Here is a 27,829-nt window from a genome sequence, read left to right as displayed (position 1 = left end):
GTCAGGAATGCCCGCGGACAGGAATTCAAATGATCAGCATCGTCATCACAGACGGCGATCCACTTTAAAACAGGTTAATTATGACGAGGCTGAAGTTGACTTAAACCTGGAACGAAGCCTCGTAATAAGTCAGTCAAATGAAGTAGACGATAGAAACCGATCTGGTAGTGGTACATCGTCGAAGAAAAGTTCCGCACAGAGTTCCAGCGGTGTGGTGTCTCGTTCCTCTCAAAGTTCGTTAAATAGCAACTCCAGCAACTCTGGTACTACCTGTTCAAAGGGCCTCTACAGTGTGTTGTTGAACGATAAAACCACGCCTTGGAATTTCATCCCAACCCTACCACCATCTTACAGGAAAACCAGTAGGTTCTCTAACGTCTTGGAGCTTGATGATGCAATGGTAGACCTGAGGACACAAAAACTTTACAACTCGGACTCGACACTTTTGCACATCAATGAAACTATATACATGATATCTGAACCTCCAGGCGACCCGTACTATATTGGAAGAATTGTGGAATTTGTTGTTAAGGCAGAGTTTAAGGCAAAAGTTTTGACATGCTTGAACATTACCACATCGTTTCCAGCGAAATATTTCCAAGTCAGGATGAATTGGTACTATAGACCACGGGACATTGAAGAAAAGATAACGGTGTTCAACCCGCGTCTTGTTTTTGCGTCGCTTCACCAGGATCTATGTCCTATTAGCTCTTACAGAGGCAAGTGTACCGTGCTCCATAAAGATGAGTTATTAGACGTTTTACCAAATGGAAAGGAATCGATTGTCAGATCGAATGTATTCTACTTTAATTCTCTGTTCGACAGATATACGAAGAAATACTACAGAGTGCACTCAACTGATAAGATGCTAAATAACATCGACAGTACATCACCTTTTCTTTACTCTTTGAACAAGAGATTTCGGTACATTTACGTAGAGGAAAAGTACCCCATTGAGGCAATCTTGGCTAAATACGTCCTGCTACAAGGAAAGCAAGAACTGATCACCAATGTGACCGATCCTCAAAAACCAAATGCTTGGGATAGAAGGTGCCAGAACTGCAAAGAGTGGACGCATCCAGGTGATTGTGTCGAATGTGATGATTGCGGACGCACTTTACATTTACTTTGTATGGACCCTCCTAGGGAGAAAAACCATTTTCGTGGAAAGGTTTGGGTGTGTTTCAACTGTGTGAAAACACAGGAAAACACCCCGGAGACTCGAAAAGAATTGGCGAAAGATCAGAAAACAGAAACCGAATTCATTCTCCAATGTAAAGAAAAGATTAACAGAGCTGCATTCGAAGCAATTCAGAAAAATGTTACCTACAACACAGATAATTGTTGGTTTCAATATTTGGGAGAGTATTCGATTTCATTTATGACAGATTCGCTAGAAGAATCTATTTTCTTTCCATATCCTTTCAAGGGCTCAAGAATCGGCCCCAAGTACCAGTGGTCTCATTGCATCCACAATTCAAACTTTCAGAAGCAGGAATACCGCAACACCTATCCTGGTACAACAAGCGATGACCTTGTGGAAAGAGGCACAAATGAGACCGCCAAACTTCTTTGGAAGGTCACTGATACAGACATATCAGAAGCTGCTTTAGAAGAATATATTACTAAGTGCAAAGAACAGATATCTCCCCTGCTTTCAGTCAATGCACAAAGTTGCAATCTACTTGACTTTATTCTTTATGAGCTAATGCAAAACAATTACGATACCGAGATTGCATTTTTGAAATGTAAGACACAATTGACCAAAGAATGCTTACAGGAACCAACATTTACCGATGAAGAGATTAAGAGATTTGAGGACGGTGTGAGAAAGCATGGCAGTGAACTGAGGCCCGTATGTGAGATGGTAGGGACACAACCAATGCCAATGATTGTGCGCTTTTACTATAACTGGAAAAAGACAAAACGGGGCTTACAAGTTCGAGGTAAGAAAAACAAACATCTCGACGTTACTGAAAATAGCAGTATCAATGATATTGCAACGCTCTCTCAAAATGATGTGCCAATTCTTGCGAGAAATGAGACACCGCTAATTTATGTTGATGACTCCTCATTCGATATGGATAGGTTATCCTTCCTAAACACTTCATTCCAGTGTATGTTTTGCGCAATCGACTATTCTGCAATGTGGTACAAGGTTACAGGTGGTTCTGACGATGACCACGTAAAATCGAGAATACAAACTGGTGTTCTTGAAAAAACTGAACTAGCGGGAAAGTCCAATCACGAAAGAAACCATATCGATTCCACCTTAGGCGCGTTATGCATCCGCTGTGCTCGTTTATGGCGTAGATATGCCGTGAAATGGGTACAACCCCTCGAAGTCATCAAGAGAATGTACGGGACTAGCGTTGCTACTTATCACAACAAATTGGATCTCATATTAGAGGAACAGAATATCAACAAGCTCACTCTTTCTCCTGTGCAAGCACAAAGTAAATATTTGGAATGGGAGCTTGTTCAAGATGCTGAGCTGGTGACAAGACAACGTTTGGAAATAGCAGAAGATAGGTCAAAATTTACCAAGATGTTAAAACATTCAGAAAGATTTCACCTTCTGCTTTCCAAAAAGTTGTCAAAGCCATATGATCAAGTTAAAATGGATGATCAGACACTCAACGTGGACTTGGATCTATATTTGCAACAAGTAATGAAAATGCACGACAGGACAACGAATGAGAGAGTTGCTGCTGGTAGTTCAAAGAGCGCATCTAAGAGCACCAAGTCCAAGCAGCGGAAGAGCAATAAAACCAGCGACCCGACACACTCACCCCGTCCAAATAAAAAGGCCAAAACTACCGCGCCTGAAAAGGAAACCTCAGCGAAGAACAGAGAAATTGTTAACATTGGTTCAGATGTAAAAGTAAGTTTTGACTTGGGAGAAACTCGCAACATTAAACTTGTGATAGACGAAAGTTTCAAATCTATTCAGATTGACAAATCAATATGCGATGAGCTTTTACCAGTTGAAGAAACTGATGCAGTCTTGACTACGGGAGACAATGCACACGATGCTTGTGATGTTCATGATTCAGACAACTTAGGAACTCAGAAGAAACTCATCCCGTCTGCATCAATTATATTACATGATTCAAGAAATACCCAAGCTCAATTTAAGTCATACCACTCTATAGCCCAACGAAACAAACTGAATAACTTCAGTGAGATCGGTTGTGACGACCAAGTGGTTGCAGATGAGACAGAGTCTCGGCAATTTCCCAGTGACAGAAACAGCGTCTGTTCTGTCTGTAATGATAACTTTCATGACCCAGCTCCTAAACTCTCCTGCGAAAATTGTGGCCTCAGTGTTCATATCCCATGCTATGGTGTTTCGATAACGGAGAAGGCCTGTAAAGTCAAAAATGGTTCGAGTGGCAAGTGGTTGTGTGATCCATGTTCAAATGATCTGAACCCTGTGGTTAGCACTTCGTATAACTGTTGTCTCTGTTTCACCGAAGGCTCAAATTCTGGTGGTTTCAAAAAAGACGACACAGACATGTTTCTGAAAGCTTTAAAACTGACAACAAGTGGGAGCTGGTGTCATGTTATCTGTTCATTCTTTAACAAAGGCATCTATTATGTTGAGGCGAAGAAACTACAGCCTGCTGTTAACGTTACTGATGTCATTATGAAGAATATGGGCTCAGTGTGCTCAATTTGCCGTAATTCGGGAGGTGGTCTAGTTTGCTGTGAAGACAGTGCCGAGTTGGTTCACGCCTCATGTGCCCAGGAACATAGTGATTACAGGCTTCTCTTTAAGAAAACATTGATTGAGAAGGAAGTTTCTGAACACACTAGTGGACTAATTATAGATGAGTCAGATGGATTGATGTACCAAATATCTCCCGTCATACTTGACAAGTTGCACAAGCAAGAAGGCCCGACATCCTCGAGCTATCATTCGTTATCATCTACAATGGGAAGATATTCTATGTTGGAGGTATATGCTAGATCTTCTAAACAGAACTGCACCCGAAACATGATCTTGACAAGATATTTAGAGCAGAAGCAATTGACTATCCAAAATTTTTCTATTGATATTAATATGTTACTTGAGCACGATAAGGACCTTGTTAATTTTAACAAGCCATTTGTTTTGAGAAAAATTGAATCGTGTAAGAAGTGTCACAGCACCAGTGCTTTAACGTGGTATTCCTCGGACCTTTGCCAGGTGTGTCACTTAAACGATTCCCTTGATGAAGTTTATTTGAATGGTGAGGGAGACGAAAGTATGGCAGATAGAGAGTATATTTCGAAGGAGACCAAGAAAGAATTAAAGACTGGGATTAATGAAACATACACCGACCTACATTAGGAATCGTAAATATCTCAAGAGCTATTTTATATTATTACAACAGTTATGATTACATTATATAATGGACAGTTTGTGACAGTGAAAAACCATTTTTTAATGTCCTTTGTAGACAGAGTACAGTGACAGAGTTTATTCTACGGTGGAGGTTCCTGAATGGGTCATTTTGGAAGTTTGGTCTATTATATCTTTCAGTTTTTCTTCCACAGATTGTACCCGAATATTGTCGTATTTCTTTTTACTCGTAAATGCATTTTTGCGAATTTCGTTACCGAATATGGTGATCGCAAGTTTATTTTTCCATGAAATGACATTCTCCATATTTCTGAAGTGCCTGTAATTCAATAAGTAGGTAAGAACCTGCGCTCTCGTGGAAATCTTATTTCTACACAGTGTTCTGCGGCGTTTCAGTTCACCTCTGGCCATCATTTTCGTTCCATTCCCTTGAGTATTCAGGACTTGTTGCTTCTGCTTTAGTAGATCATCTTTCGCTTTTTCAAGATCTTCCAGTTCCTGCAACACATTTCTGGTTTTTGAGCTATCATCGAGTTTCATTATCTGTTCGGCAATGTCATCCAGCTTGGATTCGATATCTTCTAATGTACTTTCGTCGGTTTTTTCTCTAGATGAAACATTCCCTAATTCGTCATTTAAATCCAATGCAACAAAATCTTCGTCTGTTAAATCAGTTGCGTTAAGTTCGTTTAAAAGTTTTAGTTCCTTTGGATCCTCCGCGAAAAGATTCAAACAATTGTTTCTAATCAAAAAAGTGTCCTCCATTCCGTTAATAACAGATTTGAATTGTCTCAAAAGATCATGCTCTTTCCTGCCCCACGTATCAAACCACTCTATGACTGACTTCAAATGGTCAAATTTCTCGACGTAGTACCATTTGTTAGAATCCAGTAATAAACAATCCGGGGTTTCGTCCAAAATTTTTCGTTGAATGGGAGTTAGACTTATCAGTTTATTAGATTCACCTTCCGCTGATAGTAGCTCAATTTCTGTACTGTTAGCCCTGTCGATCAAGTTGTACGATCCTGATTCAGTTCTGTAAATGTCGAAAACCTCTTTGGTGGCAGCTGCATTACCTTTTTCCCTTGAGATCTGTTTCCATTTTTCAAGTTCTTCATCTGTGATACTCAAAAACTTCTTTGCATTATACGTCGAAGGTCCTTGCACCCATAAGCGACCCATATTATACCTTGTCTCATTTTCAGAGAACTCACAATTTGGGATGCCGGTTAGGTCAAGCCAAAAATATCTATTAGCGTACCTATCATGCCCTAACGCTTTCAACCTCTGATAATCGTTTTCCATTAACTTCTTATCTAGTATGTTTTTATCGCATTGTAGGGAGTCTGTTTTCGATTTTTGTTGTAAATATTCCGGTGATTCATTATCCTTTTCCATTGATGCCAAGATATTCATTTCTGTTTTCAAAAGCCTGGAAACACGAAACCTTTCACTGCGGATTTGCATACATAGTTCCATCGATTCCTCAATCGAATTTTTTATTGCCGGTGAGAAGTTAGCCACTACCTCTACCAAAATCCAAAGCGAAGTAATTTTTTCATCCAAAGTTAAATTACGACAAAAATTTCGCCATAACTGTTTCGGTAGTTGATTTGCGTTTATTTCATTCGGCACTATCTTCTTACTGAAAGAATGTATGAATTTGGAGTACTTCGGTATCACAATACTATCTTGGAAAACTCCTAATAGAGTTATTACCCACATTCCATTATTAAACTGTCTTTTCGTTAATCTTTCAGCCCAACTGACATTCCGATAATTTAGACAATAGTTCAGTAAATCGTCAAATTGTTCGTCATCTTCCACATTTTCTTTCATATCAACATCCTCCTGATCTAGTTTCGCAGCGGCACTACCCTCTTCAATTTTGAGATCGTTATCTTCTTCGTTTTCTCTCTGAAAATTATTATTTCCCACAATATCGGGCTCACGATTAGTGCTAGGAGGATCTTCACCGTTCTGCGCAGAATCTTCATTTTCTGCTCTTTGGCCCCTATATCCATTGTGTTCAATGCTATTATCAAGATATAAATCCTCTGTTTTGCAGTCATACACCCTGGTATCACTGTAAGTTGTTGTCCATTCATCAAAAATTATTACAGACCATTCGCCATTTTCGTCTATGAATAAACTTAGTAAGGCAGAAAATATCTCAATTAATAGCCCAGACCCATTACCATTGATGTTGTCCAGAACTTCATCAGAGGCTGGATCATCCAAAACGATTTTATAGGAGAGTTTTTGATCAAGGACATTCTTTTCCTTTATCATCTGGCGGACTTTCGGATTTCTTTGCCAGCTGCTATCTTCTTTATCATCTATGTCCTCTTTTTCCACATTGTTCAAGGATACATGTACTGTCTCGCCCTTCAACTCGACAGCATCTGTGCATTTAAAACTGGTTACCAGTTCATCAAAAGAAAAATTCGACAGCATTAGAGTGGTATTGAATGTCGAAACAAACTGATATACTTGCAATAACCTTTCAAAATTCGGTATTATTTTCTTGGATGGTGACTTTTCAATGCAAACTGGAATGCCTTCCAGCTTCTCGTTATAAAACGAAAAATCTGAAACATAAATTGGCGGTCTCCCAGTGTACGGGATCTCCATGTCATTAACTATACTAGTTATCACCAAATGCGAGGCAACATCTGGTGTTGGTTCCGGATTTGTTTCCTCTTCTCCCTCATTTCGTTCTTGAGCATTCTTCGGTTTCTTTTGCGAGGAACCGTTTGATTCTTCAGGTAACTCACCATCCATTAAGTCGTTGTTACGTTTGGGATGTTGATCTGTCATTGATATTGTCGATAAGTTAGATTTATCTATCGAATCTATTGTCTCTTCGGGAACAATTCCTTCTATTTTTTTTTCATTCTTGTCGTTCCGTGTAATGACGGGTTCATCGTCTTTAAACGCTGCCAAGCTAGCTGGCCAGTCCATCGTCAGACCGTACATCTTCAAGTATTCTGGTTTGACACACCATGGGGCACCCATCTTGGATGACGCCCTATGTAGCGTGATTTTGAAGAAACACTTGATTAGGTGTTTTGTAAAAGTCGACCTATCCCTATAGATCTGTGACTGATCTGCCACAAACAGTTTCTTGCTGTACATTGCACCGCCGCTCAAAGATTCATCCTCAGCAAGCATATATTTCGAATGTCCTGGGACAATTTCATCTTTCGTAACGGGATCAATAGACGCGTTAAATTGAACCTTTTCCTTGATGACATAAGGTCTCTGAGACTGCGGTTGCTCCAATGTAACATGCTCGGCCGGTTGCGGTGTGTTTTGTTTGGAAGATGTTGTGGAGGTCACACCGGAGTTAGAATCCCTTGCCTTCCTCAAATATACTATCTCACCTGGGAAAAAGTCATTTTTGAACTTTGCATACACTTTTTCAACAAGTGCGTCTAGCCTCCTAATTTCATTGAAATGTAAAAATCTTGCCACAGGTTCTCTTAGTTTCAGTGGGAACTTATCCTCGACGTACCTAAACTGGGTCTCTTCGCTGTCCAGTGCTTGAAAAAAAGTTAAACATGACGTACCGGTGATTTCGCATGTGAAATTGTGTTTTGTGTAAAAGTCTAGTCTGTTGAGGTATTCCTCGTAGGTAAAAAACCACTCCCCGGTCTCGTCAATATGCCATACAGATATATCCAAATTTCTGGGTAAAACTCCAGGGTTGGGAAGAACGATTGGCTTCCTCTTGTACAATACCATTTGATATGAAAGGTATGCTTTTCGTATTCACTCTAATAGTAGTAGATACGCTTCTCACGAAAGCTCAGCTTCAAGTGTAAAGGATCTTGAAGTGATAAGGTCGACTTGTATAACTCTAAATTGAATGGAGCAGATCAAAATAAGATGAAACGAGAAAATTGTGATACCGTTTCAAAGTAAAAGAAGCGAGCCGCCCAAAGAAGAATATCTCAGCACCACTTCCCAGAATCAAAACTGGTGCTTGTTTCGCCTTATCTCCGCTTATTAACATAGGATACTTGCCCAATATCAATAAAGTTAAGAATAACTACTTTCAATATTTTATAGAAAAAAAAGTGAAAAAAATAAAAAATTATATGGTGTTTATTTCGATGCCACCGTTGCCATGGCAATACAGCGGTTCGTATGCGAGAGTCGCCATGAAGCGTTATTAGCTGTTGTTAAGCTATCTACATAGCATTCAATTCCTCTAAGATGCGAGTTGGGGTATTCAGTTTCTTCATTGTGATCATCAGTCGTTCACGGCTGAGACACTTCAGGAGGGAGAGTTCCAGCTTACTCAAAAGCCTCTTTGTAACACCACACACTTTACTAAAGTAATCATGTGAATGTATCTGGTCCTCTAGTAGCTTTGTGCTAATTCGGACAAGCGCTATGATCAATCGATGGAGACCATCTCTTTGCAATTTGAACTTCAGCTCTAATGAGTTCGATTCAGCAGATCTCTCGAGGAACAGGATTTGTAAAAGGTATGTTGCCGACAAATACACTGGAGTATCAAAATGGCATTTGTCGTGTATTCGCTTGATAAAGTCCACAAATGACAGCGAGGGTATATTTTTCATGATGAATCTGCTGCACAGATCATGCTCAGACTTGACTGCAGAATTCTCGGGGCACCGTTCCGAAAGATCCAATATTCGGTGGAAAGTATCAATTAAGTTCTGTATAGCACCATCCGTTGATATGGACTCCAGTTCGGAACAGTTTACTTCCTGGATATTCTCCCGTAGGGGTACTGCAGTGTACACTTGAATGCACGTATATTCCATTTGCTCTGTCTGTTCTTGCTCTCTATCTACACGAAACTCTTTGGCCACTTTTATCAGTAACTCATCCAGCAGGTCTCTACTCAGTTCCTCGCTCCGAGCCAGCTCTACACCCAATGGTGATGACCTCCCGGTACTTTGTTCGCTGTGGTTGCGTTGAATCACTAGAGAGTCGTCGTTCCCGCTCCAGTTTTCGGTATCATCCGTGTCGGCACTGCAATCTTCTAGATCTGTCAACTCAAAATTGGAATGCACCGCACTTCTTGCATTCGGCGACTGTACACCACTCATGAGGCTCACACTAGATTTACTCTCAAAAAACCCGGACTGATACATGTTAATATATTCTATATTTTTGTCGATGAACTTGTTCATAACGTTGGCGGAGAGTATCAGTTGTTCGATGTCCATCTTGCTACCCAGTCTCGATGCAGAGGACAGATTGGTTCCTGAACTTGATTTTGACCCGGAAATCGAATCAAGACCGATATATGATGTACTGGGTCTATCCTCACTTAATCCATCGAGGGCTTTGGGAAACCTGACTTTCTTTTCTGGATCTGCAGAAGAGCTCAAAGCACTCGAGGATTTGTGTCTCAGACAGTTGAACTCGTCAGATATATCTGGGAAGTTGCTGCTCTGGTGATCTATATTGTCCATTTTTATGGGCAGTCCGAATGTTTCTGTATCTAACTCAATGAGAGCGGATTCGTCATCACCATAGTCATCTTCGTCAACCTCGCGTTCCGTACCACCGAGTAAGTTGTCCGCAGAATCCAGCGAACTCAGTAGGGAAGCCGACATATCGTAGAAAGTAGGTTCCGATGAGCAGTTCCTGTCTGAATCGACCATCCTCGCAGACACAGAGAACTACTTCCCCCGATAACCTACGAGTATCGCAATTATACGGACCGTTTTATAGTCCTATATATAAGATGGAAAGAGGTCCAGAGAAACAAAGATGGTTGAATAATGCGACGCGCCCAGTCGAGGTACATCTCCGCCATCAAAGTAAGATTTTCAGTCAAAGAAGAATTTGCTTGCAGGATCCTTTCTTAGCGGCGGAGCTATTTACCCGAAGGGTGAATGTCCAACTGGTATGGCAGCGCATGGTTACCAGAGTGAAGTATTGTTACTGGGGCTCACTCGTGACAGTGATTTTTCGAGATGTTCCAGACGGGAAAGAGACCAGGTACGGAGTGTAGTCGTCCGAGCCCTGTCTCTCTTGCTGCCTGCTTAGTGCAAAAAATCTGGGCCTTGGAAACAGCAGAAGTCTAGCGAAAAAGGCTATCAACCCTTGCACCTCGAGCATTGTTAACCCGGGACCCTCTTTGATGTTTTGGCCAGGCGGCTTGTGCTTGGCCAAAATGAGTCTTCTACGGGTAGCTTCTACGGCAATAGTGAAAATGCATATTTGTGTAGTCCAATGTCAGCACTTGTTATTGACACACGGGAGAGCCGGCAATACTATCGGTTTTTACGCAACTCTGGTGCGTAGTGTAGTCAATTTGTTGCAAGCTCTGACCTCTTGCCTGAAACGTTCTATAAGAAAAGTTTTCATTCAAAAGATTGTCGTCGAGATAATCTTCTCGTAGTTTTGCATAACACTTTATGTATCTTTTGATAGAACCGAGTTTGCAATTATTGTTTGTCAGAGCCCTAATGGTCCCAACACCGGTCACCTGGCCGGGATGACAGACCCTTGTAATATTAAACCATGGACCATTGAAATGACCCGTTAACGTATGAAAGTCAGTATCGACAAATATTAAAACCCTCGAGACAAGCAAGTACAACCGTTAACAACTGGTATAACTACATATACGGTGTAAATAAAATTATCAAAAAACCCCTACACACTTTAATTAACCGCAATCTACTTTAGCTCTTACGGAAATGAGTTTTGTCACCTTTTATTCACATGATACCCAGCAGTAGAACTGCAAACACAGCAGTCCAAAATAAACTAGGCTTGAAAACTATCCCACTTCCACCGTAAGTTGAAACACCCCCCGTGGCAGCACCCTTGGGCGTGCCGCTGGGGCCAGTGGGAGCAACTTTGGGTGTTGGTGGGATACCATTCGATCCTCACGTAGTCGTTGTTGCCGACGCGCTTTGGGGGGTAGGAATTCTTGTTGCCAGTTTGCTGCTGGTTTCCGTATTCCCGCTTCCTTTTCGATGGGCCGACTGTTCCTCATCATTCGCACCACCACCCAAATGTTGACTGCTATGAACTAGATTGTTTGCCGGACCTGTAGTATGTGTCCCACAGTCTTCAATACATGTAGAAACATGGTATTTTCCGTTGCCGTCTTGGGCAAGCTGTCTGTTCTTGACTTCTCAGTAGGGTGTTCAGTTTGCATTTCTCCTGTGGAAACAGTCTTTTCAGCTGATGATGTTACGGAAACAGTACTGCTACTGTACCCGGAGTTGATCGATCTGCGGTCCGACTCAATGGAACTGGAGGCGGCAGAGATACTACCTGACACGCCCGCAGGTTTAGACAATTCATCCGACCCACTCCTCGAAGAAGGCTGAGAAGAGCTGGATCTCGAAAAACCGGTGCTGGCGCGGCTACTAACCAGTGAGGTGCGGGATGATTGGGATGCAGACGAACTCACGCTCGAGGAGTGGTGGCTTGATGGGTTTACACTGATAAAAGTGGAAAAGGTCCTCGAGTAAACAGTACTCCCAAACCCACAAGTTCCGTTCTCCTCTATTCTTGAGTAGGAGGTGACGTATTCAACTCCCATTGTACCGCCCACTACCTCTGTTGTAGTTTTTGGTTCTGGGATGGGAGAAAAGGGACCATTGAACTGCAAACCATGTAATAGCGACGATGTTCCTTGACTGCTATAGATGAAGGTTTTCTTAATCAAGTCGCAAGTTGTAACCATGTTATCCAAATCCGTTATTGTATAGACACTATTCGGTATCTCAATTGATACTTTTCCATCTTGCACAGTTGCACTGAAATCGAGCACTGCGGGGTCGTTAAAAACTATTATTGAATCGCTTAATCCACGCACAAAAGCGCTGGAACTTTCATAAGCGACCATAAATAGAATTGAGCCTTTCAAAACGATGTTCTGCTGCTCTAAATATTGTGACGAGGACAAGCCTAAAAACCCATTTGTTATTTCCATTGTTCCAGAACCTTGCAACTTCCCCTGAACCGTAAACAGTTGTATGCCGTCAGTATTAATTGTCGTTGAGTTAAAAGCTTGTGACTGGCCCTTCACACTTATGAGTCCATCATTCACGATCGGAACACCGTTTGGATTCAAAATATCAACTTCCATTGATGACAATCTATTATCGTTCTCCATATATATTGTGCCCTTGTTTAAGAAACTTTGCGAAACCTGGATAATCCACCATACATTACTATCAGGTCCTTCACTGTGTCTTAGGTAAATGTGCCCTAAGTTAAGAAAAGCTTTCGAGTCCAAGTGTGCAGCACCCGAAGAATAAAGTTCTACTGTACCAGTAATGTTGACTGATGAGGCAGTAGCGTCGAATAAACCTTCATTGCATTCACCTAACTCAACAACTAAATTACCATATATGTTCACATCGTTATCGAACGTATAGCACCCGCCTGTAAGAGTTAAACTGGCACCCTTCTCGACCGTGACGTTACCGTTAAAGACGCGATCTCCGCTCAAAGTAACATTATCAGTTACAACCAGTCCATCGGTTACTATTTGCGCAAGAGCTGCGCACAACAAAGAAATCGTTGCCAGTAGCACTATTCTGAAGTTTCTGAGCATTTTGGTGGTTTGGTACGTTGGTCTTCGAGCATGGGGTGGATCCGCACCATTTTTTTACCTGTCTATATATGTGTTACTCGAGGAAACACTAATGATTCCAGAGGTCGCTCCCCTTCCCTCCTTCCTCCAATGAAATCATGCTATTTGTCAAGCACTCCGGAACCATATCACATCCTCTTCCACTAGGAACTGACCAACAAAATAGCATGTCTTCCTCTCACGTTATATATGTTTACTGCATCTCTGTCCCAAAAGGGAATCGTCGTCCCTTTTGGGAAAGGTACCACTGTTTTAGTTTCCTGTTAGAGGAACGGCTGAGGACCCAATGCAGACAGAGATCCAGACTACTTGCACTGTCACCCAGTGGCAGACGCGGTGCTTGGAGACTGTCTCGAGGGATGAGCTGCACGACTACGCGAAGATGCGCCCCCCAGGAAATTATCTTCGGGATATACTAAGAAAACTCCATAAGGACATTTGAGATACTGGTCTGGACAAAAGCATGACCGATATTGTTCTGTCTCCGCCTTGTTAAGTTCCTTATTCCCCCGGTGTACGTAGTTTAAACACTCCTGAGGTCTGGTGCATGGCCTTCTTTGGTAGACTGCTGGCACAGATTTCTGTGTTTGACCAGCTTCTACTTGAGCACTTGGGAGGAAATCCATACACACAAGCTATTTCTGAGTGAAGTGTGTAGCCCCGTGAAGGGGTAGATTTCCCCATATCTGTCTCTGGTGTGATTGATTTTGACAACTCCAGCACACATTTCCGTGTATTACTTGATAAGCAAGGAAAAGCTTTGGTTTAGGATGGTTGAAGTTTTCTTTAGAAATAGGGTGAAAAGTTCTAAGTCGTTGGCATGAAAGAACAAGTTATGCACGCACACCTCCCTCTTGTAAAACCCTATTTCGGGATCAATCGTCAAGGGAGCAGAATCAATATTAGTGACAGCATAATTGCATCTTGCGTGTTGACATAGTACATATATTTGTACTTTTGATGACCACTGGCAAGCGGAGATCCCAATTTGCTTCCGACAACAAAAAGAGTATCTGCCCTCATACACTCAAACAATTTGAGTGAGGAGCAGAGAATAAGCTCAGACAAACTCTACCTGGTATACAAGTCGCCTAAGTCTATAATTTTGAGGTTTTCTAAAGCTGCGGTCTCCACCTTGTGTCAGAGCGGTGGAGTCAAATTCAGACTCCGAATCAGTCTTGCGTTGCTACGCGGTATCAAGCACTCCTAAATTATTTCGATTCCAAGGTGGTGAATATCTTTATGTAAGTCCAGAGCCAACATGAGTTGGATTAGCTCTATCTTGTATAGTTTGCAACACCTAATAGCGTCTCGATAGGACATGTGTAATGGGTAATTAAGTTGGGTTTAGAAAAACGGTAAATTTCAAGCAACTTCTGCTTCTTGTACGGTGTCGCTTTTCAATTTCATAATAAGCACTTATGGGCATTTTCGCATAGAATTTTGCATTTTTCGACCAAATTTGGCGCTGCCTGTTCTTCTTACTTATAAATCAGGTAGACTAACTATCGTAGTAGTAGGTCATCTCCCTCACATACTTCTTCTCATTCCTTTTTCGCTATGTCTTCGGTGGTACTCTTTAGCAAATGGAGAGTTTCTCCGCGTGCCAAAAATCTTGTATCGCTTTTACCACGATCTGGGGAATGGTTACGGTTGCACTCCAGCAGCAGCAACAAATGGATTAACAGACAACAGAATGACGTATACTCGAAGGAGGCTAAACTTCGAAACTTAAAGTCTAGAGCATCTTTCAAATTGATGGAAATTGATGACAAGTACAAATTATTCAAGAGCGATGTGCCACAAAGCGTGTTGGATTTAGGGTTCGCACCAGGTTCTTGGTCTTTGGTCGCAAGGCAAAGAACAGATCCAAGCAGTATGATTCTTGGGGTCGATATCTTACCTTGCGAACCACCACGCGGTGTCAGCTCTTTACAGGCTAATATCCTTTCCTCAAAGACCCAAGATCTTATCAGATTATACTTTTCGAAACATTTCCAAGTGGATCGACTCTTCAATACCCATTCGATCCCAATAGATAAAGACCATGGATATCTACCGCCAAGACTCAACACAATAGAAGATACAGTGGAAAGAGAGGCTGAACAAGATAATGAGGAGTATAGAGAAATTTTTACTGCTGACGACCATGCGCACACAGGGAAAATTGCCAAGAGACCCATTGACGTTATCCTAAGTGACATGTTGATGAACACATCAGGTGTACCATTACGTGATCATTTGTTGTCAATCGATCTCTGCGATGCTGCATTAGTAACTGCTATAGATTTGCTGAAACCCAAGGGAGCGTTTGTCTGCAAATTGTACCGGGGCAAGGAAGATAAGTCATTTGAAAAACGCTTGAGATCTGTATTTGATAAAGTTCATATTTTCAAGCCTGCTTCTTCGAGAAGCGAATCTAAAGAAGCTTATTTTGTTGGATTGAAAAAAAAGGCAAAGGTCGATAAAGTAGCTGTTTTCACTTCCTAATCAAGGGAAAACAGAAGCATGTAGATATTCGTTTGGGGGCATAACGGTTAAATGGCGGTGCTGCAATGGTTGCATTATAATACACAATGATTGGTGGTATTATCGTAAGGGAAGCGTGTGTTTTTTTCTAATTAAAATATACATTGTCTGTAGATTAAATGGCTACTATAACTAACTGGACTTTTCAGGTGTTGGTTCCTTATCACTCGATTCCTGGAATTCTTCTTCGTCTTCGCTTTTTACCTCTTCTTTAACAGCATTGCTCTTCGTCTGAGGTTCGTCTTCGGCAACAGTCTCCTCCTTATCTGGTTCATCCTCAGACGCAACCTGCACTAGTGCTTCTGTATCATCATCAACTGGCTTTACGGGCTCCACAGGTTCCGCAGGATCGGAAGAGCTCTCATCAGGTGTAGCAGTAGATTCGATATCGATCAAAGTTTTAGAATCTGTAACTGTTGCTGGAAACTGGGCTCCGTCTTCACCTGGTAAATAAACTCTTTCAGCAATACCCTTCTTGCCAGCAATTAGTAGCTTCTCTTTCCACTGTTCAATAAGTTGATCAAGTTCATTGCAGCCATATGTTAAACCAAATACCGATGCTTCAGAAAACCTATTTGCTTTGATCAGCAGCTTTTTAATAGCCTCAATATCCCCATTCATCCAATAAGCGTTGAAAGCAACATTGAATTTACCAACCAGTTCAGCGTTTTTGGCAACTTGGCCCAAGCCTTCACTATCGTTGAAGGAGGAATATAGGAGAAACAAGGACTCCAGGTCGTGTGCCTTCTCGTATGATTCAATAGCCAATTGAAAGTTGAAATTTTTCAGTGCAGAGTCCCCCAACGATCTCCATTTCAATTCATTGTCGACCTCTTTCAACAAATCATGAGCTAGTGGTAACTGACCAGTCTTGATAGCTAAGTCAAATTTCTGATCATTGTCTGGCGTAATCTCCAACGCCTCCTGATAGTACTCTTGACCCTCTAAAAATCTTGCAATTTTGCTTAAAGAGTCCTTGTCTTGAATGTTTGGCAGGACCGTTTCCATTGCTTCGTCGACTTCACTCCTTAGGATCAAAGTTTGGAACTCCAGGACCTCTAGCGAGACGGGGTGGGAGTAAACATGAACTTCTCTGTCGGCTAAGTAAACCATATTGTCACGAGCCAAATATCCTAGCAAATACATCTCCTTGGTGTAATGGGCCAAGTTATACATCTTGCCACCAACAAAGTAATTTAGTTTATTCGTTGAGGTGGTAAAAATAAAAACATCACCAACCCATTTACCTGAAGTTATAGGCTCATTTAGTTCGTTCAGAACATCAAATGAGTCCTCGACACCTTCCTCGTCGTTAACTTCTCCGCTGTTGACGGCATCTAGAAAAGTATCTCTGTTGAATACCAAAGAGTATGCACTGGCTGCGTCGGGAGAACGCTCATCTTTGTCGTTGATCAGCATAACTAAATCACCATTTTCAGACCAGACAATTTCTTTTGCATCAATGTCTATTCTTCTTACCAAAGTAGCTGTTTCCCAGTCAAAGAAATAAACAAACCCATCAGATTTGGCCCCTAGGAGTGACCCGCCAAATAACTTGTCGACGGAGTAAGCCAATGGAACAGACCAAGACGTGACCTCCTTAAAATTCTTGTAGTATTTAATGACACCGGTTTCATCGATCAATGCATAGCTGTTGGAATCAGGACCCCAGACAAAGTCTGTACACTTACCAAAAGCCTTATTCCTCCATGCCAAAGCAGTGTATATGACGAACTCTCCATCACCGACCACGGTAACAAACCGACCGTTGGGCGAGTGACTCAAAGTCTGTGGAAAGATATCTACAGTCCCCAACTCCTTTGTCTGTAAAGGAAGCGGTTCGCCTTCTTCCACAGCTTCATTGCCCCTGATAACAGCGGTAAATATATCGGATGCCGCAGCGTTCTTACCACCAGCCCAGACTAACTTACCAACAGGATCAAGCGATAGAGCTGGGATATCATTACCAAGGGACAAAACAGTAAACCCGTTGTCGAAACCAGCGGCAATGTAATTCTTCTTACCTGTTGGGTGGGAGGCAATACACCAACTTCTTTCCAAGCCTAAGTTTAAAGTCTTTTCAATCTTGTAGGTGGAGGAGTTCCAAATTTTCACAGTCCCGTCCTCGGACCCGGATATAATAATAGGCAATGTGGGGTGGAAAATGGCAAAGGAGACATTAGCCATGTGCCCTTCCAACGTGGCGACACATGACTTCGTTTGATAATCCCAAATCTTGACAGTCATATCGTCAGAGGCAGTCAGCAAATATGGCTTATCCGGTAATGGATAGTAGTCTACATAGTTCACCCCCTTTTCCTGGCCAGTGACCAAGGTGAAGTTTGGCTGACTTTGGCCTAAAGACCACACTTTAACGGTGCGATCCAAACAACCAGAAGCAAAAGTGTTAGGGTCCTTTGGATTGAAGGCGACACTCATGACAAAGTGATCATGTCCTTCAAAAGTTTGTTCCAAAGCCCAATTCTTTTCCCAATTCCATAGTTTAACCGTCAAATCATCACTGCCTGTTATCACGTAAGGTTTGGTGGGATGCACTGCAATGGAACGGATATAGTCAGGGTGGGCTTCGAAATCAGAAATTTTTTCACCAGTGTTATAGTTGAAAATCCTGAGTCTGAAGTCGTCAGAACCGACCACAATCCAATTCTTTCTGGCAATGAATCTACCGGCTCTTACAGGCGTCTCCGTAACATGAATCGATCTAACCTCTTGTTGAGTCTCATAGTTCCAAATTTCAATCTTACCCGAGTATAAGGTCGTTAAAACCCACGGTTCACTGGGGTGAAAGTCAATCCCTTTGACCCTATCAGACCTGTTACTGAATGCTTTCTTGATATCAAATTTCATGCTTGATTGGGTCACAGACACGTCCTTGCTCGAGGGACGCGTTTGGGTTTCGAAGTCTCTCAGAGAATGCCAACTCATATATCGTTGTTTTTCTGAACTTTTTTTTTCCAGTGTCAATAAGATCGGTACCCGGACACGGTGGGAGATTGACAACTTCTAAAGCGCTTGTGTCACAAAATAGTTTGAATACACAATACTGTTTGAGTAACTTGAAGCCCGATTAATTGTGCTCTCTAGGTAGTAAAGAAAAATGTTATTAGAGATATGCATTTTATTGGGATTATATGAAAAAGTCATATGCTCAATTATACCTGACACCCTAACCCCATTTCGTACACCATTAAATAAGGAGTGTTACGATAGTGAACAGTCCGGGAAGTTAGATCAAGGATATTCTGGCTTCAAGATCAGTAAAGTTTACAAATTTCACACAAATCCAATCAACTTTACAAATTACTTGCAAGTGGTTTATTGTCAGAGTGGGAAAAAAATATGGGAAAAGAGTGATCAAGTAGACGTGGATGATATGCAATGGGAGGTACCTTTGGAGGTTAATTTTGACGAAGGGAAGTGGTTTTTCAGCTTTGTAAAAAGAGACGTTTACAGGCAAAAGAAGTTTTCTCTGTTTTTACCGGGGACCTGGGTGGGTGGTTTTTTTCTTTGTGCAGACACGCAGTGTAAACGGAACGAAATTATACCTTTAATGCCTTTGTATGCCGATGATTATCGAAACCACTGGAAAGAAGTCAACGTAAAGAACAAATTTCACAAGCTTGAAGTTACCAAAACTGTACCGTTTTTAAAGACTCCTCTGGATAAAGTCGACCTTCTAAAATTAGTCTCTGAAAGAGGAAGTACTCCGGGGGTAAAACAGAATACTAGCACGATTCCTGCAAAACTACAAAGATACAAGGAACGGTTTTTGCGAAAAATGGGAATTACAAATCTAAGAACGAAACCAGACAGTGAGTGGACCAGTCATTTCACTTCAGAATATGAGGACCGAGAACAAGAAGGTTCAGATGAGACTCGAAAGAATATCGATACTGCGGTTGATATTTTCGCCGAATATGCAGACAAACCACATCAGTTAGTTAAAGAATGGTTGGCGAACGGTACCAATATGTCGTTTCCAAAGTGGATTCGATCAGGAGTGCATAAAGTGGGGAAGAAACTCTTTCCAATCATCGATCTTTAAAGCCTCTAGAGAACAAAAAAAATTGTTCAACGTTGATTCAACGTCGGCTATTATTTTCAATATATTACATTAAACTAAGTTATTTCTTAAAACGTGAAGCAAAATACGAACTCTTCGTGAAAAAGGGAATATAAATGCATTATGTAGTTACAGAGGCATTGTAAAATCAGGGAGGCGTTAAGCTAACGAAGTTCATTTCTTAAGGTGATACGGTTAAAAATTAATAGTTTGGTTTCGGGTATCCTCGTAGTTGATTTACATTAAGTCTCGTCAGTAACATCAAAGAAAGCACACCACAATTTTTGTTGTTAATGGTGGTCCCTACTTACACCGCTGGTATGGTCGTAATTGGCGCCGTCGTCCAATGAGGGGATGATAAAGGACTGAGATTCCACGAATAGTGAATCCCTATTTCTTGGATTGTTGGGATGATTCTGATCTCTGAATGGGTCTATAAGTTCGTCGTCGCTGTCGTTCAAGTTGGAATGGTTGGAAGGCATCACTGATGTGGATTCTCCGTTTGTTACTATATGGGCGTGTTCTTCAAATGGGTCATTCACTACCGCTTCGTTATTCAAACCTCCATACATTTTTTCTGAATCCAATGGAATGTTGCTTTCAGTGGAATGAGGATCATTTGTACCTATCAAGGCTGTATCAGAAGCAAATATGTTACCAGGACTTCTGCTCGATCCATCCATCATATCCTCCCAGTGATCGTCATGGTCTTTTGCCAGCTCCCCGAGAGCAGCCAGTTCGCCCAGCCCGTCCTTTTCATCGGGAACACTGGTATGTCTTTGGAATGAAGTTCTGTCATCCTTTGCTGCTTTGAACCGCAGGTCTGGGTTCTTCGAGAACACGATCATCAAAGTGAATGCGATGATCATCATCAATAGCAGGAATGAGAATGCAGCATTCATAATGAAGAATATCCAGCCCATGACTGCAGAGACTTTGTAAGGCTGCTTGAACAAGTCTGAAAAGAATAGGAATAAAAAGGAGTTGACCAAAGTGACAGCACAGATGAAAATGTTCATGATGTTTGTAGGCTTGTCCAGATAAGGCTTGTAGTAGATGAGCGCGACGAAATAGAACAAGTCGAGAATGAACAACGTCAAAGCCTGAGTTTGTCCCGACCCTTGAGCGAATCCAAGAAACAACGATTTCACAAACACGTAGCCCAATAGGACGACATTCCACCAGTAGAATGATGCCTTGAACATTGTGTAGATGAACCCGTATTTGTGTAAAACGAACTGGTCACCGTAAAGGAGCGCTGCTGGGTTATTGTACTCTTGTATGGATTTTCGAGCGAAGAACCACGTTCTATAGGACGACCAAGCCATCAGTCCCACAGACAAAACGACAAACAGACACGCAATAGTGACAACTGCACCAGAATCCACCTCAGTAAACTCCCAGAAACTCAAAATCGTCAACTGCGTGAACCCAATGTAAATGTATCTCAATAGGGCACCCTTCAAGATCAGTTTCCAATTTTGTCTAAATTCCACAAATCTGTTTGGTTTCATCCAACCTGCTCTGATGGACAGTTCAATTGAATATTTGCAGACCATGATGAACCCAGCAAGGACATATCCACATAATACGAAGAAGGTGAACCCTGTAGCGACGATATTTGTGTTTTCAATACCCATCATGTACCCCATCCTCTTGATCCCTCTGAAGATACTCGTATTCCTGTTCCCGTACAAAATATCGTTTGCCCTTCTGAACAGCGTGTTGACATACTGTAGCGACCTCTGCGTAAGCACAGACTTGTTTGTAGCTGTCAAGTTCAGTGAGCTGGTCCCACCAGTCGAGTCTATGAACCATCTAAAGATTTTCTGCATGAAATGGATTTTGATCAGCCCCATAGACCACACGAGGTTCTCACTCCATGCGGCCGCGATAGGTGGCACTCTGTGCACATGTTGCATGGAGACAACAACGACCGACTGGAAGTAAAGGAACAGAGACATTGTGTTGGCTGAAATGTGCGACGCGGCAGTTGAGTTCCCGAAAGTGGACAACAACGCGGACAGAAGCAGTCCGATACCTGCTACTACTGCGGTGGCCCATTTGACACCAGTCTGTGACACAGTTTTCCCATTACTGAAGAAAACCTGTATGCAGGCCAGGTACTCACTAGTATTCGAGTAAACGTACACTTTAGCGTAAGCGTCTATATCTGGTACTTGGTAAGCGATCCCCGGGATATCGGCTACCAAATCCTGGGACAAATACTCTATTGACTCGATTTCTATACGCCCTGGATGCACGGGGCAGAATTGTTTCCAGTTTATGTTGCACAGGTCGACGTTTTTGGTAATAATTTTGAACCCGTAAGCGTACACATCGATATCCGCATAAATATACGAGTTAATATCCGTGGTCAGGTCGAGCGTATAGTGCAGCGACCTGTCATCCGGATCAAACACAACGTCGAAACTATTCGAGGAGAGTTGGGAGTTCTCCATACATGTAACCAGCGACGTTGCGACGAGTTTCCTCTTCGCTTGCACTAGTGTAGAAAAACATAGCAGAGCCTGTATAACGAGCCAACAGAACCGCGCGCGCTGCCTCATGTTCATACTAGCTTAGTACGGGTTATATTAGTGTAGAAGTATTAGCTGGGCAAAAATAAAAAAAAGGAAGAAAAAAGAACCCCAGAAATAGCAGTGAACGACCTATAGTCAAAACGTCAGTCAAGAGCTAATATACACTCCTAGTGTGGGGGGGGGGGGAAGCGATAGCAAATGCAAATCAGCCACTCAAAGAAAAGAAAGGTAACAGTCGTTGAAAGTTGGACGTATCCTCGAGAAACTCCGTCGAGGCTTTTCAGAAGAGATGATTAAATATATACTCGTGCACATTGCCCATTGCAGTTTTTTTCCCTCTGTTTCTTTATTTCCCTCGCACTCTCCCCAAAAAAGCAAGAAAACAGGCTTCCTCGACCGGTTTTTTGTTTCTTTTTTCGCCTTCTCGCTTCTTTCTGTTTCGGGGCGCTGACCGCTTTCGGCCAATTTGTATCCCGATCGGGAAACAGCCGGAAATCAGCAGGAAAAGAGAGGGGGACGGGTAACCGTCGGCGGGGCCCCCGCACGCCATACGCTGTGTGCACAGCCTCTACGAGGGGTAGAGGCAGAAGAGTATACAACAATGTTCAGCCACGGCCACAACGCTCCATCATAATAACACCCCACCCACCCCTTATAATTCACGCGCTCCACAGTCTGTCAGAGCCCCGGTGTCTCCTATATTACGCACTAATCCAAAAATAAAATAAAATAAAATAAAAGATGGCGTAATTTCAGCCACTTTGGTAGACAGTTGTGCAGTGGATACCGCAGCAGCTATTGAAAGTGAGGCTGTTTCTACGCGTGTCTCTGTCTCTTGCTGGTTCAAAGAAGCAATACAGTACACACACATACCTCGCAAGTGAGAAAATTGTTAAAGACAGAAACGAGAAAAAATCAAATCAAACGATGAGTGTAAAGTGAGGCTGTTTTGGTATGGATGACGTAGATTAAATCTTGATCGCTTGCTTGTAGTGAAAATAAAGTTCTGTTTCAACGTAGTAGTACCCGCTCTACTTTGGTAAGAGATGCCAGAGACGGAGATGACGTTGCAATTCAGCAACGTTAACCACAATACGCCCAGTGCTATTAATAGAGCAGTGCCGCAGAGAGTCGACAGTAGTAATAGCAGTAACAGCCCGCACGGTGTCACCGGGAATCAAAATGTTGGCGGTCCCAATGGAGGTGATATACAGGAACAGCATACGTCTGCAGTGCTGGATAGTCCCAGTATATCAGCAGCTGTAGGGATTGGTGTAGGTCGTGATTCACCAGGCATTAACACTAGTGTGAGCAGCAGTAATAATCATCATACTCCGCCTGGTACGGTCCCCCCCGCCGCGGGGAGTACGGGAGCCCCCCAAGTTTCCAAACACACAGTCCCGCCTGGGTCGTTGTCCCCCGGGAGGATAAGGACATCGCAATCGTTGACGAATGTAAGGCAGCCAGCGGTGACACCGTCGTTGTCCATGTCCTCTGCACTCGATTCCTCGTCAAACCACTTGCGGATATTCCAAAGGATGGACGAGTTGTCAGCAAGGTTGATCACCATGGAAGAACAGTTTCTCGCTTTATCCAAGAAGATCGAGTCCCAAAACGGGTTACTCCAGGATTTGAAGGAAAACACCTCCCAAAGCATCAAGGCACAAAACGAGATGACCAACACATCACGTCAATGGAACCAACAGTCCCAATTCTTTGCAGATATGCTATACTCATTTACAAACGTGTCCAACAAATACTTCAAAAACATCAACAGCACGGGCATCTCCATCCCACATAATAATCACTCGGTAGACACACACACCCAGGGGTACACTCCGAATGGGTACAATAACATGGACACACAGCCAAGCAGTACCGCCACAACGGTGGAATCGCATATAAATAGCACCACACCGTTCGTACTGGACCCGAACGGGATCAAACGTAGGAGGAGAGATTTGCGTGAGGATTCAGTACAGACAAGTACTTTAGAATCGTTTAACTTGGGGCTTGTCGATCCCTTTCTCTTCCCTCACGCTGGACAACCGGATAGCGGTTCTTTTCCAAGTACCGACACCAATCCTAAGACCCCAAACGGTAGGCCGCAAATGCTCAAGACTAAAATTTCAAGAGTCGCCAGGAACGATGAGGATGGATACCAAGAGGATGACGACAATGACGGTGACGATGACTCGGATAGGTCATTGGATTCCCCGGACAATATGACGGCCTTGGACGACGAAGAGGACGAGGCGGATGACGTGGAGAGTACTTTGGGATACCCTACAAGAACGATTCATGAGCCAAGAAGGAAACCAGCCAATATGGGCAAACTACCGAGGTCACAAATATCAAGTGACAGCAGGGCGAAGATACCAAACTGGTCCCTGGATGTTCAAAGCGAGCTGAATTACAAAATATTGAAGGCGCCAAATAACGTGAGAACGATTTGGGATGAATACGTGTACGGTATTAACGGCAACCCGTCCATCCGCGGGCTAGAGGAAAAATACGGTAGCCTTTGGCGAAGAACCAAAAACAGGAAGACCTTCGGCAGAAGGAAACGCCTCTACAAATTCATACTGAACGGGATAGACGCGGGGAAGACCGCTGACCAGATGATAAAGACTCTTGAGGACAGAAGACTATACCGGAACGAGAAGGGTGACTTGAAACGAAGAACCATTGGCTGGTTGCAGCAATCTCTGACCGGAATTTAGATACACACACACATTCAATGCTTCCCGCGCACATTCCGTAGTCCACTTTGATCTCTTACGAATACCGTCTCGTTTCTAAATTTGGAGAATGTACGAGCCCTTGTTTTTCTGTTCCTTCAAAAATTTCTCGGTTGCAAAAATTCGTCATTTTTTCGGGATACTTTTATTTTTCCTGCGCCCTTTGTGACGCTCACTCATATTCTCGACGGGTAGTTGGGCGAGGCACCCTTTGGCCTGTCTCGCACGTTGCGGAGGGTGCGGTTGCCAGAAAAATAATTAAGGAAGATTGGGTATAAAAGGGAGAGATACGAAATTGTCTTGGCATTTGGCTTCGTCTGGAGATCTAAAATTCTAAGTGTTACGGTAAAAAAAAAATATATCTGCTATGGGCTTGTTTGATAAAGTGAAACAATTTGCATCTGGCAATGACAACAACTACGATGACAACTACCAAGGTCAGAACAGTCAAAATCAAGGCCTGAATGAGGGTCAGGGGCAAAACTACGGTCAGGGTCAAGACCAAAGTTACGGACAGGGTCAAAGCCAAAGCTACGATCAAGGTCTGGGTCAGGGTCAAGCGCAAGGACAGGGTCAAAAGAAAGATGATTTCTTGAGCAAAGCTGAGAACTTTCTAGGGAAGGATAAAGTAGATCAATTTAGGCAAAAGATTGGCGATGATAATTTCACCAAATTGGAGTCAAAAGTTCGTCAACAATTCTCGAACACCCATATTGATGATGAAAAGAAAGGGAGTGGCAACAACAGTCATGGGTCTGGTAATAACAATGCCTTGTCTTATGGTGATGATTCCTATGGTGAGAGTAACGCCGGTAAGTACGGGACTTCTGACAGAATAGATTCTAACAAGAAGAACTCGTCTTATGGCGATGATTCATATAATTCGAACAAGAAGAACTCATCCTATGGGGACGATTCGTACGATTCGAACAAGAAGAACTCTTCCTACGGTAATGATTCGTACGGTTCGAACCAAAACGAATCATATGGGTCCAACAGAAAAACTCTTCCTATGGGGACGATTCGTACGGTTCGAACAAGAAGAACTCTTCCTATGGGGACGATTCGTACGATTCGAACAAGAAGAACTCTTCCTACGGTAATGATTCGTACGGTTCGAACCAAAACGAATCATATGGGTCCAACAAGAAGAACTCTTCCTATGGGGACGATTCTTACGGTTCGAACAAGAAGAACTCTTCCTACGGTAATGATTCGTACGGTTCGAACCAAAACGAATCATATGGGTCCAACAAGAAGAACTCTTCCTATGGGGACGATTCTTACGGTTCGAACAAGAAGAACTCTTCCTACGGTAATGATTCGTACGGTTCGAACCAAAACGAATCATATGGGTCCAACAAGAAAAACTCTTCCTATGGGGACGATTCTTACGGTTCGTACGATTCGAATCAAAAGCAATCTTCTTACGGCAATGATTCCTATGATTCGAACCAAAACGATTTATATGGTTCCAACAAGAAAAAATCTTCTTATGGGGATGATTCGTATGGATCGAACACAAAGAACTCGTCCTACGGGGGAAACACGCACGGATCCCACCACAATGATTCCCGCAGGTCTGAATACACTGGTTCTCAAGGTCGTGAATCAGACTATTCCCGTTCTCAAGGACAAAGATACGGCAGCAATGACGATGACCGTTACTAGACACGTATCTATACTTATATAGCTTTAAGTCCCCATTTTCTGTAACGAAATTTCTGACTTTATTTATATAACCCTTTATACACTCGTATTTTATATAATTAGAGCTGGACTTGCTGTTCAATGAACATTCCATCCCATGTCCGCTAACTTGAAGAGTCATATTGATTTAATCATTACACATAAACTGCTGCGAAGTAGGACAGAGCCTAGAATTCTGCTACTGATCTTAATCCTTGTGATGCTCCGATTTCTGCTTCCACTTCTCGCCAGCACCAACTAGTGGTTTGTACGACTCGTCATGGTGGTGTTCCTTATCTTTGTTACTAGAGCCATGATGGCCGTCAGGAGAGACAGCCTGCTTCAAAACATTACCGACGTGCTTAGCCTCGCCGGACAGTTTGTGTCCCTGTTGTTCAAGGATACCAAAAACTTTGTTCTTCTCACTTTCGCTACCACCTGCCATAATTAATTACCTTGTTGTTATTAGTGGTTTACAGTTCCGGAGAAGACAAAGTACGAAATCTATCTACCCAACAGAACCTCCCCCCTACTAAGATATCTACTTATATACTCCTTAAAAAATCAGAGATTTTTTCTCACGGGGGTGATTCACTGCGCTCTTTTGGAACGACTTGGCCCCCTTTCTCTGCCTATAGCACCTTCTCTGTCTCCTATAAACGGACTCTGGTCACCTGCATAAAACACTCATGCAAAGCCACACTCTGAGAACGAAAGACAACTCTACCGTTTGCGGTTTGCCGGGGATCGTTGTCTGTATGGGGTGCACGCCCGTGACTCTCAACAAGCAACCAAAGCAGTGGGGTTGAGTGCCCTTTATCTCTGGAGTTCACATGACACGGTGACGCTCCCTGCTCACTTGTGACCGCCCAATGAAAGTAATCTTGTTTGCACGCTGTCGTCTGATACGCCAAAGTCTTCGCTTTGCTGGTGAGGGGAAACAAGACCGAAAGCGGAGAAGAAAGGGTGTCACTTGCTGCGCCGGTTGCGGGTGTTACAACAGTATATATCGTAGTAGTGCCACGCCTACCGCATCTATGCAGGGTCTGTAGGCCGAAGGCTTTTAAGGGTACCGTCCTGTGCGGGCTAGCCACCCCCGTCTGAGGTTCGGACACTACGGCAGGCTCGCTCTTGCTGTCGATGTCCGTTATATTCCACCCCCCCCCCTCACCATACGTCACAGGGTAGTCTGGGATACAACAGGGACACCCACAGGTTTCATCATATATAAACAGCACAAGATACCTTTGAGAAAAGTTGGAACTGAGGGAATGTAGTCTTTATCTG

The 27,829-nt window shown here is 42.8% G+C and overlaps 11 protein-coding genes across 11 annotated transcripts; 5 read left to right on the top strand and 6 right to left on the bottom strand.

The window, feature by feature from the left end:
- Positions 1-7: 7 nt before the first annotated feature.
- On the top strand, positions 8-4,336 carry SNT2 (DNA-binding E3 ubiquitin-protein ligase SNT2; the record flags this gene model as incomplete). The annotated part of the gene is made up of 1 exon (XM_022608626.1): positions 8-4,336. The coding sequence occupies one exon, from the start codon at positions 8-10 to the stop codon at positions 4,334-4,336; it is 4,329 nt and encodes a 1,442-aa protein (XP_022465103.1).
- A 129-nt stretch (positions 4,337-4,465) lies between these two features.
- On the bottom strand, positions 4,466-8,095 carry ITC1 (Itc1p; the record flags this gene model as incomplete). Its single annotated transcript, XM_022608625.1, has 1 exon — positions 4,466-8,095. One exon carries the CDS (start codon positions 8,093-8,095, stop codon positions 4,466-4,468), a length of 3,630 nt encoding a protein of 1,209 aa, XP_022465102.1.
- A 449-nt stretch (positions 8,096-8,544) lies between these two features.
- On the bottom strand, positions 8,545-9,996 carry PCL10 (Pcl10p; the record flags this gene model as incomplete). Its single annotated transcript, XM_022608624.1, has 1 exon — positions 8,545-9,996. The coding sequence occupies one exon, from the start codon at positions 9,994-9,996 to the stop codon at positions 8,545-8,547; it is 1,452 nt and encodes a 483-aa protein (XP_022465101.1).
- A 1,382-nt stretch (positions 9,997-11,378) lies between these two features.
- KNAG0F01860 (uncharacterized protein) lies at positions 11,379-12,917 on the bottom strand (the record flags this gene model as incomplete). The annotated part of the gene is made up of 1 exon (XM_022608623.1): positions 11,379-12,917. The coding sequence occupies one exon, from the start codon at positions 12,915-12,917 to the stop codon at positions 11,379-11,381; it is 1,539 nt and encodes a 512-aa protein (XP_022465100.1).
- A 1,599-nt stretch (positions 12,918-14,516) lies between these two features.
- MRM2 (21S rRNA (uridine2791-2'-O) methyltransferase) lies at positions 14,517-15,446 on the top strand (the record flags this gene model as incomplete). The annotated part of the gene is made up of 1 exon (XM_022608622.1): positions 14,517-15,446. The coding sequence occupies one exon, from the start codon at positions 14,517-14,519 to the stop codon at positions 15,444-15,446; it is 930 nt and encodes a 309-aa protein (XP_022465099.1).
- Positions 15,447-15,617: 171 nt separating this feature from the next.
- SEC27 (coatomer subunit beta') lies at positions 15,618-18,353 on the bottom strand (the record flags this gene model as incomplete). Its single annotated transcript, XM_022608621.1, has 1 exon — positions 15,618-18,353. The coding sequence occupies one exon, from the start codon at positions 18,351-18,353 to the stop codon at positions 15,618-15,620; it is 2,736 nt and encodes a 911-aa protein (XP_022465098.1).
- A 250-nt stretch (positions 18,354-18,603) lies between these two features.
- Positions 18,604-19,551, top strand: KNAG0F01830 (uncharacterized protein; the record flags this gene model as incomplete). Its single annotated transcript, XM_022608620.1, has 1 exon — positions 18,604-19,551. One exon carries the CDS (start codon positions 18,604-18,606, stop codon positions 19,549-19,551), a length of 948 nt encoding a protein of 315 aa, XP_022465097.1.
- A 308-nt stretch (positions 19,552-19,859) lies between these two features.
- FLC3 (putative flavin adenine dinucleotide transporter) lies at positions 19,860-22,145 on the bottom strand (the record flags this gene model as incomplete). The annotated part of the gene is made up of 1 exon (XM_022608618.1): positions 19,860-22,145. The coding sequence occupies one exon, from the start codon at positions 22,143-22,145 to the stop codon at positions 19,860-19,862; it is 2,286 nt and encodes a 761-aa protein (XP_022465096.1).
- Positions 22,146-23,158: 1,013 nt separating this feature from the next.
- HOT1 (Hot1p) lies at positions 23,159-24,835 on the top strand (the record flags this gene model as incomplete). The annotated part of the gene is made up of 1 exon (XM_022608617.1): positions 23,159-24,835. The coding sequence occupies one exon, from the start codon at positions 23,159-23,161 to the stop codon at positions 24,833-24,835; it is 1,677 nt and encodes a 558-aa protein (XP_022465095.1).
- A 385-nt stretch (positions 24,836-25,220) lies between these two features.
- On the top strand, positions 25,221-26,546 carry DDR48 (DNA damage-responsive protein 48; the record flags this gene model as incomplete). Its single annotated transcript, XM_022608616.1, has 1 exon — positions 25,221-26,546. The coding sequence occupies one exon, from the start codon at positions 25,221-25,223 to the stop codon at positions 26,544-26,546; it is 1,326 nt and encodes a 441-aa protein (XP_022465094.1).
- Positions 26,547-26,750: 204 nt separating this feature from the next.
- Positions 26,751-26,987, bottom strand: KNAG0F01790 (uncharacterized protein; the record flags this gene model as incomplete). The annotated part of the gene is made up of 1 exon (XM_022608615.1): positions 26,751-26,987. The coding sequence occupies one exon, from the start codon at positions 26,985-26,987 to the stop codon at positions 26,751-26,753; it is 237 nt and encodes a 78-aa protein (XP_022465093.1).
- Positions 26,988-27,829: the final 842 nt, after the last annotated feature.

Source organism: Huiozyma naganishii, chromosome 6, assembly GCF_000348985.1.
Source record: "Huiozyma naganishii CBS 8797 chromosome 6, complete genome".
NCBI classification, from domain to species: domain Eukaryota; kingdom Fungi; phylum Ascomycota; class Saccharomycetes; order Saccharomycetales; family Saccharomycetaceae; genus Huiozyma; species Huiozyma naganishii.
Note: the sequence above shows the minus strand (reverse complement) of the source record. Positions and strands in the feature narration are given on the sequence as shown.